General features: G+C 34.7%; 1 protein-coding gene across 29 annotated transcripts in view; it reads left to right on the top strand.

Annotated features, from left to right (window-relative positions):
* PTPRD (protein tyrosine phosphatase receptor type D) overlaps positions 1–16,632 on the top strand; it is a 1,161,500-nt gene that overhangs the window by 930,079 nt on the left and 214,789 nt on the right. For 17 of the 29 annotated variants that reach the window (XM_030968017.1, XM_030968025.1, XM_030968023.1 and 14 more), the window contains 2 exons: positions 4,874–5,022; positions 9,227–9,368. In XM_030968017.1, coding sequence (XP_030823877.1) covers positions 4,874–5,022; positions 9,227–9,368 — 291 coding nt within the window. The remainder of the gene's footprint in view (positions 1–4,873; positions 5,023–9,226; positions 9,369–16,632) is intronic. The other 12 variants (XM_030968045.1, XM_030968047.1, XM_030968046.1 and 9 more) reach the window with 1 other exon arrangement.

Genomic DNA, 16,632 nt, shown 5'->3' on the forward strand with positions numbered 1-16,632 from the left:
TCAGAATATGATGACATCTGAAGATTGTGTTTTTGCTAGTCTTCTTGCTGAAGGATGTGAAGGCAAGGGCAGTTTTAAGACGAAAAACAATTTTAAGTGAGAAACAGAAAAATTTCACAGCTTGTGCCTGACAGACAAGAGCTTTTAGGAACATACTACTTGTTAACTTAATAGTTTCTTTATGCAGATTTGATTAATACAAATTATTTCTTGTCCTTATAGAAACAAAAACTAATTAGCTTTTCTTACATAGCCAGTGTGCAGGTCCTCTGTAAGTGCAGGTTAGAATTAAGGTGAAACAATTACTTGTAAAATGATCAGTCTAACCCATGTCACAAATTATTACTAATGAGTAAATCAGCTGCTAATGCTTTATATAAGGGTGTTTTGAAATTTCTGTGAAGTAATTTTCTATTAAGTACTATGTATATGTATAATAGTTTTTTAATATATTAACTGCTGGAGGGATTGTGAAAATAATAACGAATCATGAAATTTGTAATGCATCAATACAGTATCAGACTGTGATTCAGTGCAACATTTGCCTGTTTGTTCATTTTTACCTGGACAGGAATCTTCACCACCTTCACCATCATTAAATATGAACCAGTCTATGGCCTTTTTATTTAGAATATATGGCATTGTCTCCTAAGTCTGTAGAATACAGTGACTGTTGCAAAATGTAAAATGGGGTAAATAAAGGTATTTGTTTGGTTTCGTTTGATTTGCACTGGTTTGGTTTGGTTTGGTTTGGTTTGGTTTGGTTTGGTTTGGTTTGGTTTGGTTTGGTTTGGTTTGGTTTGGTTTGTGGGCCTTTTTTTTCTTGGCTGTGTTTTTGGGGGTTTTTTTGTGGTTGTTTTTAATTCTGTTTATTTGGCGTTTTACTGCATGAGAAATTTCTGAGTGTGTAATTTGACATGGGAAGAATCACTACAGAATTTTTATTCGGAGTGAGTCTATTTGCATACCCCCTGAAAATTTTGCTGCTAGACCAGTAAGACTATGCTAAGTGAAAATGGTATGTGTGATTGTATGTGTGCCAGACCACATTGTTTACTCTGCTGTCAACCTACATTTCTGAGTCTGAGGTGAAAACATTTCATGGGAACAGTTGTGATTGTCATCTTCCAACTTTTATTGGTCCAAAATGAGTCTTTATAACTGAAAAAGTTACTATAATTGTTAAAGAATCTCCTCAAATATGTATTAGCAAATGAGGCATTTGAAATTAGTTTTTTTGCATTTTTAGTTTTTTCTGATGTCTTTATTTACCCTTGCTATATATGCTTACAAAGGATACAATATGATGTGCTTTTTGGCGATTTTTGTTCTGACTTTGTAAAATTTTTGATATTTCAGGCATATGATGAAGTTTAGTCCTAGATTGAATTATTTTATACTAGGAACTTTCATACACCCCAAACAGAGAATCTGGAAACGAATGTATGACGATCTGCATCCTCTATGTATCTTTTCCGTAGTAAGTTCACATGCTGAGCTAGCTGTAGTTGGACTGCAGGCATCCTTTTAGCTTTCACTTTAAAGAAGGTGAAGTCTTATCCCCATATTCACCTTTTAATAGAGGAGTATGTCCATAAAAATGTCTCTACACAAGAATATTTTGCAGTAGCTGTGGAAAAAAGGGGGCTGAACTTCAAAGTATTTTGTCAGACATTTTATTTGAGTGCAGGCGAAAAGTATTACATATCCTTAAAGCACAGCACAGAGAACAAAACAGCAACTTTAACATGGATTATTCTATAACATGATGAAATGTGAATTCATTAATTCCATTCACTATTTCAGAATTCTACTTAAACTTTAGAAAGTCAATATAGAGGCACAGAAGGGAAGAAAGAAATGTCTTATGCTTATGCCAAGATATTCAATGTTCCAATCAAAATAAGTTATTTTAGTGTCACTTTAAAAATATATTTCATGGAACCACAATGTGCAAAAAAACTCCACTTCTATCTGGATAGTGGTAAACCATCTCTCATTTCAGAAGTTCTTATGGCCCTTGAGGGGACAGCTTGACTGTTCATTGAAGCAGCAGCCTAATTTCTATGGGGTTAAACTCTGTAAAACAAATAAATGCAAGCCCAGTGTACTTAACGTGAGCTAACAATAAATTCAATTTTCCATTATATATTAAAAGTGTAATTTGCAGTAGTTTTATAGTTGTCACTTCGGCTTCTCAAGAGTCCCAGTAAGAAGTGCATACCAAGAGATGGTGGAAGCCCTCAGCTCTTGAATGCCAAAGCTTGTGGTACTCTTCAGAAGTCCAAGTTACGAGTATCTCCCATTCTGATTTTTTTTTCTTTTTAGTTTGACAAGGTATCAAAGTTCACTATTAGTATCAATATCTGAGTAGGTACAGGTATATAAGTAAGCAAAACTTGGCTTGTTCTTGCCATTTAAACTTGGCTTGTTCTTGCTTGTTCATTTAAAAGGTAATACTGCAGCAATTCTTATGATTCTCTTAAGAAAATTTATGTACAGAAATATGAGATGCTGATTTTAAGTGAATTTCATTTATTTTATTTTAATTACAGTTCTGTTATTTTAACTGCATTTTTTGATGTTACCAAGGAGAGTTCCAGAAGTGCTGAAAGACTCTGGTATCATAGCTGGTAACATATTACATCTTATTTTTTTGGCAGATTTAATTGCAGTGGAAGGTTTCCATATAGATTGTTGCTGTGCTTAATGAACTGTGTTGTGGAGAGTTTTTCTTGAACTATGCACTGCTGTTGTTAAGGGAGATCAAAAATAGTTGTCAGTTCTCAATCAAAATTGCCCTCATGTTAATAAGCACAACTGTGTGTGCAGTTTAATTGTGTTTGCTGTCAGAGTGCCTAGCAGCTTAGGTCACAATCAATGTCAAGAAACTGACAACATTAATTGTAGAGATAATTTGTGTCAAACCTTAATTAACAACTTTTATAAAGATAAAGGCAACAAATACCACTTTTCATTTTTGCTTTTGCTGCGTTATGATTTCACATACTTTTACACTGATGGTAATGCTTTATATGTAACAAGATGAACATTTTGATAGAGTAATAAAAAGAGAGATTGCATAGTACTTACTTACCTGTCCCCATGGCAGATAATTTTATAAATTTATTTATGTTCTAAGAATAATTTGTCTTCTCTGATATCGTGTGATTCTTGAAAAATAACTGACTTACTTCCAATATTATGTATTGGAGGACAGTTGTGGCAACGTTTTTTTATAGAAAAGTCTTACTTATGTAAAAAGAAGTTTGATGAGACAGATACATACCTTATTTTTTTTCGACTAGGTTATGGTCTAAGTGAAAAACAAAGATCAACACAATTCCATTCTATTCTGACCTGTGAAGCTTTTTTATTGATGTAGATAATATTAGTCACGTCATACAAGAAAGTGGATTTTATATACAGCCTTAAAACCTTGTTTTCCTTGAAAAGAGTCCACAAGTTGAAAATTGCATCATTATGTACAACTGCCCTTGTTTCCTGTGTCTAATGCTATCTATGCCTCTAATGCTAGGTGGTTAATAAACAAAAGCTTTACTAATTGCTAGTTAGCAAAAATTCATGCAGGATGGCAAAAACACTGTTGTTCAGGTAGCTGGAGCTATGTTAAGTATTCAGTCATATTTCTGCAACTCCATGATGTAGGTAATAATGCTCTGCAGAAGCCAGTATGCAGTTTTTGTAAGGAGTCATAGCAGCTATAGTCCTGTAGTCCTACACCAGATTTTGGACAGTCCTACATAAGAAATTGCTGGAAAACTGGTTGTACACCTTAGAGCAGTTAAGTTTGGTGAAAGATTTTTAATTTAATTTATTGCTATGTGTGCTATTTGCTGCCCATGAGGTACTATACAGAGTTACTGTGTGCTCTTGGACTTTGTCATGAAGTGTTTCTCCTTCCATGCTTTACGTTCTAACAGTGAATTCACAAAATGTGAAAAAAAAATATTAAAGGAGAATGGCAGCGTGTCATTTTTCACTTGGTGGCCCACGATTACAACTTGTGCCACAGAATGTCAGTATATAGATTCAGTCGAGTCTCTTTACATATCACAGTGCGAAGTTAAAACAAAAAGGGTTCAAAAAGAGCAGTTTTGTTGAAACCCAGATGCTCTTCATCAGAATATATTTTTCCCTTTTTTTGTGGTCCAGACATAAGGCCTGTGGCTTAGGAAAGGATCTCTAGTATTTTCACTTAAAGTGTGTTTTATTTGCTAAGGTTTTGGCAATTTTTGACATCAGAGAAGTTCTTTAATAATTTTCTCATGGCAGTAGTAGTACACTGTTTTGCTGGGATGTGCTCTTGCATTTTGGTTTTGGTACATTTGTGCCAGGAAAATTAGCAGAGCATAAATCTCTCTTCTGACACAGTCCTTTTTGCCTGGACTCTTAATACATAATAATTTACCTTCACCATGCAAAATTACAAATGCTTTCTCCTAAATGTCATTGATTTTAATGTCTCAAAGGTGAGCTTCCTGTTTTCATGACACCCTGTGATCACAGCATCAAGTGGCTAATCGTGATATTATTCCAGTTGATTGATGAGCTCATTTTGCAACAGAAGTCAAACTGGATTTTTTATTTATAATCGTAATAAAATATAATGTGTGATCTTGCTATTCCAATGCCATCAAATTTCGGTTTAAATACAAATTTCACTAGTAAAATCTGTAAGTACTTTCCTGACCTTTTAGGTTTTTTAAAATAATGCTTTCTCATGCAGGTGAATGATATCACTGGAGAAACAAAGCATTTCCTTTTTTTTAAATTTTGAAATCTTGATGTGACTTTTTAAAATTTATGTTTACTGCTTGGATTAATATAGTTATTTTTTTTTTTTTTTCAGCACCACCAAAGTTTACAAGAACTCCCGTTGACCAGACAGGGGTTTCAGGAGGAGTTGCCTCATTCATCTGTCAAGCCACAGGCGATCCAAGACCTAAAATTGTCTGGAACAAAAAAGGAAAGAAAGTCAGCAATCAGAGATTTGAGGTATTAGGTCCATTGTTCTGTTCCTCTGAAAAACATTTTATTCCAACTTTGTTTTTAATCCCACTATGTGTGCTTTATTAACGGTGATTTAGCAGAATAGAATTGACTATCAGGGATAATTTGGTGGGAATACTCTAATGAAGTTTTTAATTTTGAAAACTGGTTGTGCATAGAACTATTAAAGAGAAAACTGCTGCTGCTGTTTTCTAAGCTAACATGATTGAACTGAGGAACTCTGTGGTGCCTCTGTTCAGTTTACTGGCTCATGGAGAGCTCATGAAGAACTTGAGTTGAGCAGTGACTACTGTCTCCAAAGAGCAAACCATGTCCTTGTCTGACAAGGTGCATCGAGCAGGCTTAGTCTTTGGCTGCTTCTGCTGTCACAGTTCCTTACCCCTTTTGATGAAAGCAATGAAAGGGGCACTGTAGTTCCTGCAACTGAAGAGGAAAAGTAAAGCTTGCTTGCTTTTGATTTTTTTCTTAACAGTAAATTAGGAAAAGGCTTGGAGGAAGATGTTTCTCTCCACAATCTTCAGTTAAAGAAAACAGTGAAAATAATCTGCTCAAAGGATTCTGATTATTTGAAGGAAATAAGAAAACAAGTATTATTCCTTCTTGTAGTGGCAAGAATAATTAATGTCAAATATGAATTGACCTTTAACATGAAGTAAAAACTCAGAAAACGGGGGAAAGCTTTTAGAAGAGATATCAAAACGGGCACTAAGAATGTGCAATTGTCTCTTAAATGTTTTCAGTGTTAGATATGAGACTTCTTTTTGCTTGAAAACAGCTGTTCAAAGATTAAAGATTTGTGTATAAAATGTTTGTGACATGCATTTTATGAGAAAATTATCTAACATATAGTTATTAACAACTGACTGAATATTAAAGTCCTCTATATTAATTTTTATTTGCATTTGTGAAGATTTTTTTCCTGGCTTGCAGGTTAGATTCTTTTAGAAGAACTGCATTTCGTCTATAAACCAAATTTATTTTCTTGATTTTTGGTTCAATAAATATCTAAAGACATTGGAATTCGTGCATTAACCATTATAATTTCTGGCTTGTGTATTTACTACAACATGAAAAACAATCATTAATTTAAATGTTACCTCCTAGTGCCAAAATTGTTTGCACTTTGCAGAGCATATGCAGAGCTGTAATTGGCTAGAGGGATTAACATAGAAGGTTTATCATAAATTTTATACAATTTATCCTCTTCTGTTCACAGAACTTTAACTCAAAATGAATTCTAAACAGAGAAAGATGGTGCATGTATATGTTTACTGTGTGCTATTCTGCAATATGTCATGGTATATCTCCTTAATCAATTGTTTTCTTGGGATCTGTGTTTAGGGAGAATAGGCAAACATAAAGTAGTTTTATTTCCATAAAAATTATTAGCATGTAACTATAAAAAAAACCTTAAAATATTTTAAAAATACCTTTTGTGGACTGTTGAACAAGCAGTATAGCCAAGTAAGAGAGAGTGTATTTTGAACAAATAGATGACACTTGCCAAGTGTTTTATAATTTTTATCATGTCTGCTGAGCAGAGCAGTTACAAAGTGCACATACCAAATCATTATTTTAAACAGCTTTTCTTGCTGTTCAAAGTAAGGCTGTTAATTCATACCATAGAATCTGCAAGTAAGAAAAGAACAACAGTAGAAATGAGATCCAAAAAATACATATAAAACATTTGGGAAACAAGAAATGTCTTGAGATTTTCAGCTGGACCAATAAGACAATAATTAGTTTGGTTTCTTTCACATTAATATTTTGTATATTTCTCTGAGTTACTTAATGATGACACACATCAAAATGTTTTACCTGAATGCCTGTCTTTATATAGTAGATATAAGAATCCTGGAAAGGATTCTAGTGGTCCATCTTATCCACATGCTTTCCCAGGGATGCTGCGGGTTACTTTGTTGTAATTCAATAAACTTGGACAGTCTCCTACAGGGTTTAATGAAACTTGTCATGGTTACCTGTGCCCCACATGAAAACAGAACTCTTGCTGGAACTTGATGTATGTAGCAATTGGGGAACAAATAGTTTATTTCCTCTCTCTTGACTCTATATATTTGAAGATTACTGTCATTGAAATTTCTTGCTCACCAGCTAATTCTCCCAATTTATTGACAATAGCAGTGAAAGCTAGGCAGTGCTTTTGAAATTAAAATATACAGTAAGACCTCGAGGGCCTTCTTTATTAATCTTTTAGCTTTTATTTATATTACAGATATAGACTCTGAATAGGGATCCTTTTTTCCTCCTCTTCCTGCAAATTAATTCAAATAATAGGAATTATAGAAATCTGCTTTAATTTGCTGAGAAGTCCGTTTTAGAGGAACTTAAAAAAAAGAAAAGGGAAAAATAAAAGTTGAAAATTACATCACTCTACCTTGTGTGCAACAATGCTTTTATTAAAAAATCTCTATCATAAAAAAAAAAATCTCATCCAGTAGATGGGGAAGAGTTAGGAATTAACTAGCTGTGGTATGCAGGAAAGGGGAGAACTCATTGTATGCAAAAAAAAAATCCCTTTTATGATACATATTTTTGAGACACCAGACTTGAAACTTAATCTCTGTAGTATTTGCCGAATCCAGTCTGCTGCAATTGTTTTCAGTGTCTGTCCAGATACATTTATTCAGCATTCAGGTTTAAACAATAGCAATTACTCTATTTTAAGTATGTCTCTGAGTATTCAGATCCTATGCTTACATTTTGTATCTATAAATTCTTAGTCCGACTGCTTAAACACTTCAAAATTATTTTTCCCTTATAAATGACAATATATTGAGAATTCTAGTTATTCCTTTAATTGTGCTAATATCAGGTGGATATTTTGTCTTGTCTAGAAATGTTTAAGATGGCTTTATTGGAAGAACAATAAAAATACATCCTGTGGGCTATCAAACAAATTCAGTATCAAAAAACCCCACAGTTCTTATCTTACTTGCACCTCTCCCAGTGCTAAGTAGAAACTGAGTGATTCCTACCATGAAAATAGTGAGATGCAAGGCATATTTACCATCATTTCTGACCCCAGACTTTATAGCTCTCTTTTGTCAACGTGTACAGTGATCTCATAGGTTGCTTGTGTGAAGATGACACAGAAGGACACAAAGAGATGTGCAGATAGACATATCTGTAAATCACTTTGTGCATGTATATATATATTATTTTGTAGAGAAAAACAAGACAAAAAATCTGACTATCATTTGTTTATGAGTACCATTTATCTAATGGTAGTACTGATACCTCTCAACTATTTTTTAAATTTATTTTTAAAAAAGTAGATTAAAGGGATTACTTCTATTACTTAACTATTACGAAGGTTTTTCCAGGACCTACAGAGTGTTGCGGTACTCACCAATATTTGATGTGATTCTGACTTCAGATCAAGAAATAAGATCTGTTCAGTGAATTTTCTCATATAAATGTTATTACTTATTGTGTGAATATTGCAATTTTAAAACTACATCTTAGAAGTTTTGCTGTATTATTTAGCCTCCTAAATGATCACTTTGTTAGGTAAATTTACTTATTTTGTGGGCTAAACACAAAGCTGAACTGAGTCATCCTATTTGGTTCAGAAATTGCAGACGGTTATTAACTTTGGAGCCAAATGAGTGAGTGAGCTGCCCTCTGTGAGCAGAGAGGGAATATAGCTGGCAGCAATTAAAATGAATGTAACTGTCATTTGAAGGTAAAGTACTTTAGCTAAGAGAATTGAGAAGCATTGGTGGTGAGCTTCAGAATAAGAGAGCATTAAGTCACAGACTTTTTTCTTAGAGCCCTCATTTGCTGGCTTGTTTTTGGGGCGGGGGGGGTGTGTTTGGTTTTTTTTTGGTTTTTTGGGTTTTTTTTTGTTTTTGGGTTTTTTTTGTTGTTGTTGTTTGTTTGTTTTGTTTTTGTTTTTGTTTTTTTGTGGTTTTTTTATTTGGTTTTTGTCCTGTATTTCTTGAAGGTATATTAAAATGGCCATTGAGTATTCACTGAAAAGCAATGTATGTTACAAGTATTGCCGCTTAAACATTTTCCCATATGACTGGAATTTGTCCCGCTACATAAATTTGAGAAACGAACCTGTCTTTGGTGACTTGAATACCAACAGGCCACTGTTCATGAACAGATTAGCTGAGGGGTAGGTATTTGTAACAACACCTGTGACAGCTTTTGTCTCCTTTTATAGGTAATAGAGTTTGATGATGGATCTGGATCAGTGCTCAGAATACAGCCACTGCGCACACCCCGAGATGAAGCTATTTATGAATGTGTGGCTTCCAACAGTGTTGGTGAAATAAGTGTGTCCACGAGACTCACTGTTTTACGTGGTAAGTTCTTTCTAAACATGACCCATTCACTTCATAGATCTTAAAGAGCTGCATTGTTGTAAAGCAGAGGATCCTCTCTGGCAGAGGTAAATACAGTTCTTTACAAATGGACCTTGCTATAGCTCCAATGCTGTTCATTATAAACTTGTAAATAAAATACTCAACTGCTGTGTTTGTGACTTTTGACCATAAAATGGTCAATTTGAGAATATATGGTGTGACAGAATAGACTGAAGAAAAGAAGAAATAAGTGAAACAGGAGTGCCACACACAACAGGCTATCAATTACTACTCAAGGCAACCACTTTATGAATGCGCTTGGTTCACATTTTAATGCTGCCCTAGGTACCTTAGCTTTGTTCAATCAGCATTTACACAGAAATTTGCTCAATTAACAGTGACCTTGAAAAGTTGCTTGAACAGTTTTTAGATGAGGTTAAGCTGCTGCAGAATTTCTCCCACAAGAAGCAATCATAAAAAAGGTGAAGGCTTCTTCCACTTCAGATATATGTCACCTGAACTGTATTACTTCAGTAAGAAGTTTTTGAAAACAGTATTCAATTTTTTCAACTCCATCACGGGTGAGGATATTAATGTACTGCCAAGCCTACTGTCTAGATAATACTCAGGGGAGAAAATATTAGCAGTCGAATGACCTGAACATTTTGTTTTGTCATCTGGAAATGAGTAGACACTAGATTTGGAGACTCTTCGTGAAATAGCACACTCTTCAGTTTGCAGTGCTGGCTTCATGACTGAAAATTACTGTCTTGTATTTTGATATTACATGGCATTACAAGGTTTGCGAAATTACTAGGTGCCTGTTTACAGGAATTGAAGATGATTAAACAGCTTTACAGAATTTAGAGGAAAATTTGTGGAATGTGTAATTACAATATGTTTTTTCCTTGATCCTCTATCCCAAGCACTGTAGGGTGACAGGAAGATTTCTTTTTTCATGTTATTCTCCAAAGTTCAATTTTTACTAGGGAAAGAAAAAAGTTTCTATAATTTTATTAGCTATTTTAATCATTGTAGACAGTTCTGACATTCATGTTGGAGACAGCTAGCAACACTATCTGTGTATATATAAAAAATTAACCCTAGGGACATACTTTTTTTTTTTCTTAGAGGAAGTCTGGTGTAAGGAAACCTTTTCAGTATTTAAAATCCTTACCTCTAATGCCATGTTTGTTCCTTATATTATCTTTTCAAAATTCTTCTCAGTCAAGCCAATGAAAACAGGAAGATAGATTGATGTTTTAACAGCACCATGGACCTGTTCTTAACTCTCTTAGATGAGGTTTTATTTACTGATAGGAGGAATTCTTATGTACAGTTTCCATATTGTTGAAAATAAACATAAAATGACATTTTATATTCCATTAGAAATTTTGCAAACTAAAGGAAGATTGGGAGGAGGAGCAAGGAGAAACAAAAAACAGTGTGAAAACTCAGGTGGAAATAATATGCTTTGTCTTCATAATTTCTTGTAATGTATTTACAAGACTACTGGTCATGAAATGTGCATGCATGTGTTTTGAAAGAGGGTGCTCTAAACCGAAGTTCTTATTTTGGCTTTTGTAGAGAAGCAACAGCCCTCATATCTCTCTACCAAGAACCACAGTGGTTGCAAAAGATAGAGGGGCATCTGAGTGTAAAAACTGACTGACTGTACAGTGTGGTCTGTTTCTTTACGAGTCCTATTGATTATTAATCATTTTCTTTGTAACATATATGTAGCTTTGCTGCCTATTTTTTGCTGGATAGTAAGAGCAATAATAGTGGCTCAGTGCCTAATTCTGACAACACTAGTATTGCATCCTCTTTTAAAAGCAATAAATAATGATATGCATATGCAAATTACTAATGAAAAAATCTTATTGGTTTGAAGTTAAAATTAAAATAAACTTCAATTTTAATTAATTTTTTAATTAAGACCACTGAAATATAATGATTGAGAATTTTATCCAACCAGAATATGTATGGCTTATGCAACTGCGGAAATATATTTGCCCAAGGAGTAGATGTATGGATTTAATCTGAAACTGGGAACATATGAGAACTCATGAGCGTACTGTGACTGTGGATTTAGATAAAGGGCTAACGTCATAGAAAGCAAGGAGCCTGCAGAGAAAAAGGGCATTATTAAGAAGTTTTGATAGGGTTAAAATTTGAATTGCTGAAAATACAATGGTTTGCTGTATTACTTCCCAAGACACGGCATAATTCTGTGCTAAGGGCATTAGCCTGGAAGATAATTCTATTACTGCAAAGCCTCTACTTTGCAAACTTACACAAATCTTAACCTTGTACAGTCTGCAATAGTAGAAAGCTGTTGTTTTGGAAAAACACTCCATTGATGATACCTTTTTGGGGAAGAGTGCCTCTGCCTCAAATAGCTGCTGTAGGAATAAATATATACTATAGATGTCAACAGGAATTAACTAGATTTAATGAAATGCAAGACAGAATAAAGTGAGTTGGAGCTGTGGTTGCTTATGCTTTACTCATCCCTGTGGTATGTATGTGACTCTGGAGTACATAGGTTATATAGGCAGAAGATGCCTGTATAAATTTCATATGTTCTTTTAATTGTTCTGCAATGGTTCTGTCACAGACCCAGCTTGTCATTTGTGCCTCTTGTGAGATGTCACCCAGAGGTGGAAGTCAGATTTTACTGACAATTCAGCCTACAAGTATTGCAACCCTAATATGGAATGTCAGTGAAATCAGGGTAATTCCAGGAGCAGAAGTGTCTACCTACATCCATTTTGTTTGATTGTTTCTTTTACAGATCCCAGTTTGAATACTGCAAATAATTTACACAGCATGGAACAGCAACATTTTTTCTGATGTGTCTGTGTCTTTTCAGCTAAATTTGTCAGTTTTTCTCTGTGGCCATGTAGAGTAACTAGTTCCATGCATTACAGATGCTACCATGTTTTGTTAGGTTCCTATACTATGACCAATTCTTAGTATTTGGGTCTCAAAGAAGTATGAATATAAATAAATTTTTAGCTTCTAGGTCTTAGAAATTTATGGTGTGAGAAGAAGAAGGGCAGAAAAGGCATCTACAGATGAGAACATTTCAAGGCCTTACCAGAGACAAAATACTGGATCCTTTTTTCTGTTACTAGAGTGAATCAGGAAACATTCCAGACTAAACTTGCACTTGTTAGGCTGAATATTGTGAGAGTTTGGACTAAGAATGAATGTCTGAGATAACTGGAAACTGCTTTTGATTTTCTGTTTGTAAAGAAGTTGGCTGCTTTCCATGACAGATTCACCCACATGAAAACGTTGAATTTGAAGGGAAACATGGCTTGAAAAGAGAAGTCTGAAAGTTGACTGCTGGAGACAGGCCAACAAGAGGAGTCAATACAATTTATTTTGGGGTTTTTTGTTTTGAATGTTTGTGCTGAGAACCTTAAGAATGAAACAGTGCTTTGATTCTTTTATTTATTGGTGCTTAATACACATGTCTTTCTACTCAAGAATGTCAGTGTCCTGGGGGACATTAGAAGGAGCATTGCCAGCAGGTTGAGGGAGGTGATCCTCCCCCTCTACTCAGTCCTAGTGTGGCCACATCGGGAGTTCTGTGTCTGCTTCTGGACTCAGTAAAAGAGAGATGTGGAGCTCCTGGAGCAAGTCCATCAAAGGTCTACAAAGGTGATGAGGGGACTTGAGCATCTCTTTTGTGAGGAAAACCTTAGGGATATGGTCGTGTTTAATCTGGAGAAGAGACAGCTGAGAGGAGATCTTATCAATGCCTTTAAGTGAAAGGAAAGTGCTAAGAAGATGGACCAGGCTCTTCTCAGTTATGCCAAGCTAAAGGACAAGAGGCAACAGGAAGAAAAACTGATACACAGGAAGGTCCATCTGAATATTAGGGAGAGCTGCTTTAGTGTGGAGGTAACTGTACACTGCAGCAGATTGCCCAGAGAGGTTGTGGACTCTCCCTCACTGGGGATATTCAGGAACTGTCTGGATGCAATCCCATGCAATGTGCTCTCGGTTGACCATGTTTGAGCAGGGAGGTTAGACCAGATGATCCCACTGCAGTGCCTTTCAACCCTACCTGTATTGTGGTCCATGTGTAAGCAATAAAAAGCAGCAAGGTTGCTTTATAAAAAGCAACGGTGGGATCTTACTATACTCCCCAGACATCAGAGATGAAATAACTTTCCTTTTGCTGTCCATTTATTTCACATTAAAGCCACCTAAATCTGTTTTTAGGTCTTGCAAATGGTGGGTATCAAACATTTTCCCTACTTGTAGAACAAGAGTTCTGGTGTCATTTATAAGACTATAAATTGTTCAGGAAGAAGGAAATAGGTGCTTTCTTCTAGTAAAGAAACCAGCAGCAATTCTATTCAGTTTATTTTCAGGAATCCCCGTTTACATTTAAAAAAAATATGGTTATTTCTTTATAAAGTTGTGTCAAGACTGTGAGGGCATGAAGAACCCTTAGCTTCAACTGCTAGGCAGAGAAGTATGCAAAAAAGTGGAGCACAATAGGTATATTCTAATGTTGCTCCTGTTTGCTCTGTTTTTCTTGTTTTCTGGAAAGTAAAGAGACAGACTACAACAGGGAATTTATGCAGAAGGCAGTTTGTTTGTCTTGACCCACAATTTTCTCTTACTCTTGTTGATTTTGTTAATGTTCTGCATTACAAAAATACTGATAATATAGCATTGCTGCACCACAGGCAGTATATAAGCCTGAAAGAAGTGAAATTTCAGTGGAAAGTGCCTAGGGCGGTTATTCCTTTTTATATTATTGGAAAACTGATTGATTGAATGTCAAACATTCACTGCTGCATAAAGTGAAATTTTAAAAAAAGAGAAATATTTACTGTATAGTGTTTCCCTGCCCATTGATATCCACAGATATTGAGGCAATTGTGAGAGATTTTTATGAGGCTCTCAGAAGTGCACAACATTTCTACATAAAGACGAAAACAGCACCAAATCTAGATAAAAGCAACCAACCAAACAAAAAAGATCCCAAAACTATTCCAAATCAGAGATGATAAATCCAAGGTATTACAGCTTTGGTTTCTGCTGCTAGCAATAGATTCAATGATAATAGAAGCTCATTTCTGTATTTTCACTTTACCTGGTAGTACTGAAATGAGAAGGAGCTATTATGAAGTAACGTGTCATCTGGGACAGCTATCTTAGAGGGCACAGAAATTAGACAAATGGAGTGGCAGGGCTGTAGTGATGGAAAATGTGCAGTGGGATGTCTCTCATTTCTAGACAAATGGGAGGAAGGACTGTACATATTCTGGATATTAGCTGCACAGTAGGAGAAATTTTATGTGTTTCAGCTGGAACTGTATAAATTATGTACACCAGTGTTTATCTGAAACTGTTTCTGTATAGTCACTGTGATTAATGCCAGGTGGTTGCTAGTAGGACAGCCTTTTGAAAGTGGAATGAAGAGAAATAAGGGAACAAAGAAAATACCTGTGCATGAGCTTAATACACTGGAAAGACATCTCAATCATATATTGCATGATAAGGCTTTTGAAGAGCCAAAGGAGTTTCATTCTGCAAAACTTCCTGAACTTTCAGTGTCATGCTATGTGTAGCACTTTGTGACCAGAGCTAGCATGTTCAGTACAGTCCTATTTTTATTAAGCCTCTTTTTGAAGAGGAATATTGTTGTTCCTGCTGAGAAAATGCTACTTTACAGTTTATGTTGTAAAGCCTCTCCTGGGTAGCTGTGCAGGGAGGATTAAGAAACTAAACACCGCTGCTTGAAAATAACACAATAGGACTTTGTGAAATAGTGAAACAAAGGGAGAGATAGCCAATACAACCCAGTCAATACAATGGCATGCAGATTTCTTGGAATGACTTATGAATACTTTATAAATACTACCTTTCCATGCAGTACAATTTTAAATACTTAATAATTTACTGATCTTTATAAAGATGAAGTGTTGACATTTAACTAGTAGCCAGAAAAGGATACAAAAGAGTAATGAAATACACATCTCATATTCCAGAGCTGAGTTCAAAGATGCTGTATGTTTCAGTTCTGTTAATTGCAAGCATGGACATGGTAGTGGTTTAAGAAGTACTGTACCTTATAAATTCTGAAACAATCAGTAAAAATAAAAAGGTCTATCACTGTAAATACATGATTCAGGGTATTGAGTTCAGTTTTTAGGTATATGCACTTGGGTGTGCTGATTTAAGAGGTGTAATTGTTGACTTTTGTGTAGTTCTTCAAAAACCATGTTGTAATAATTTAATATATATAAAAATCATTGAATAACTGCTGTAAGTATTGTAAGAAGTTTCTGGCAAGTGCCTCACCTAATGTTTTTTGTGGTTAGTACTTTTTAAAATATTTCCACTCATATTTCTATATGCAAAATTTATCAAATACATTTTTTTCAATCGGGGAACATTTTGGTTTCTTTTTTCCATAGTTTGAATTTTACAAATTTTCCCTTCTCTTGCACAACATTATTTTTTAAGTAACCCACTACATCATGAATTTAAAGCTGTACATTAGAAAGATTTTTTCAACATGTAGAAATGTCACTTTAGAAAATTAGTGAAACAGCAGTCCCAGATTTCTTAATTATCATTGTAAATTCCTGTAGTCAAAACTTTCAGAGATCAGTTACTTTGGAAAATCAAGATTAGGCTGATGTAAGATCTTTAAAGATGTAATTAGAAGGAATCTGTAGATACCAGATTTTTTTGAGAAATCTCTCCTAACTTTTTCCCTACATTTTTTACAGGTGAAATTTAATTAGTCTCTTTACCATCCTGCATATTCTTTTAAGATGATTGATTGCTCAATTGTATTTACTAGTTCAACTTAAATGGAGAAAGTTGTCCTGCTGCTAGTTACCACCTATCATGTCTTTGCAAAGGTCTATTTTACCTACTTCTAATTCTCAATGAATTTCACGTCACTGACTTTCATCTAGCCAAATTTCTGTTTTACATAAAATACTGTAAAGTTATGCAATTCATATTTGGGCATAGGATTAGTTTTATTTTATAAAATATTGGCAGTAATACAAAATCATTTATGCCATACCTTTTTATGGCAGTTTGATGTTCCTAAGAGACAAACATTGTCTTCAAATCAGTAATATGGCTAGACTATATTGTATTTGTAGTTATTGTGTATATCCATAAAAGAAAATAAACTTCTGGATGATGATTCCTAAAAGGATATCTCACAGTCGTGATCTAAGAAGAGAAACTGAAATAATGCTGGACAAAAGCA

This window comes from Camarhynchus parvulus, chromosome Z (genome assembly GCF_901933205.1).
Source record: "Camarhynchus parvulus chromosome Z, STF_HiC, whole genome shotgun sequence".
In the NCBI taxonomy this organism is placed as follows: Eukaryota; Metazoa; Chordata; class Aves; order Passeriformes; family Thraupidae; genus Camarhynchus; species Camarhynchus parvulus.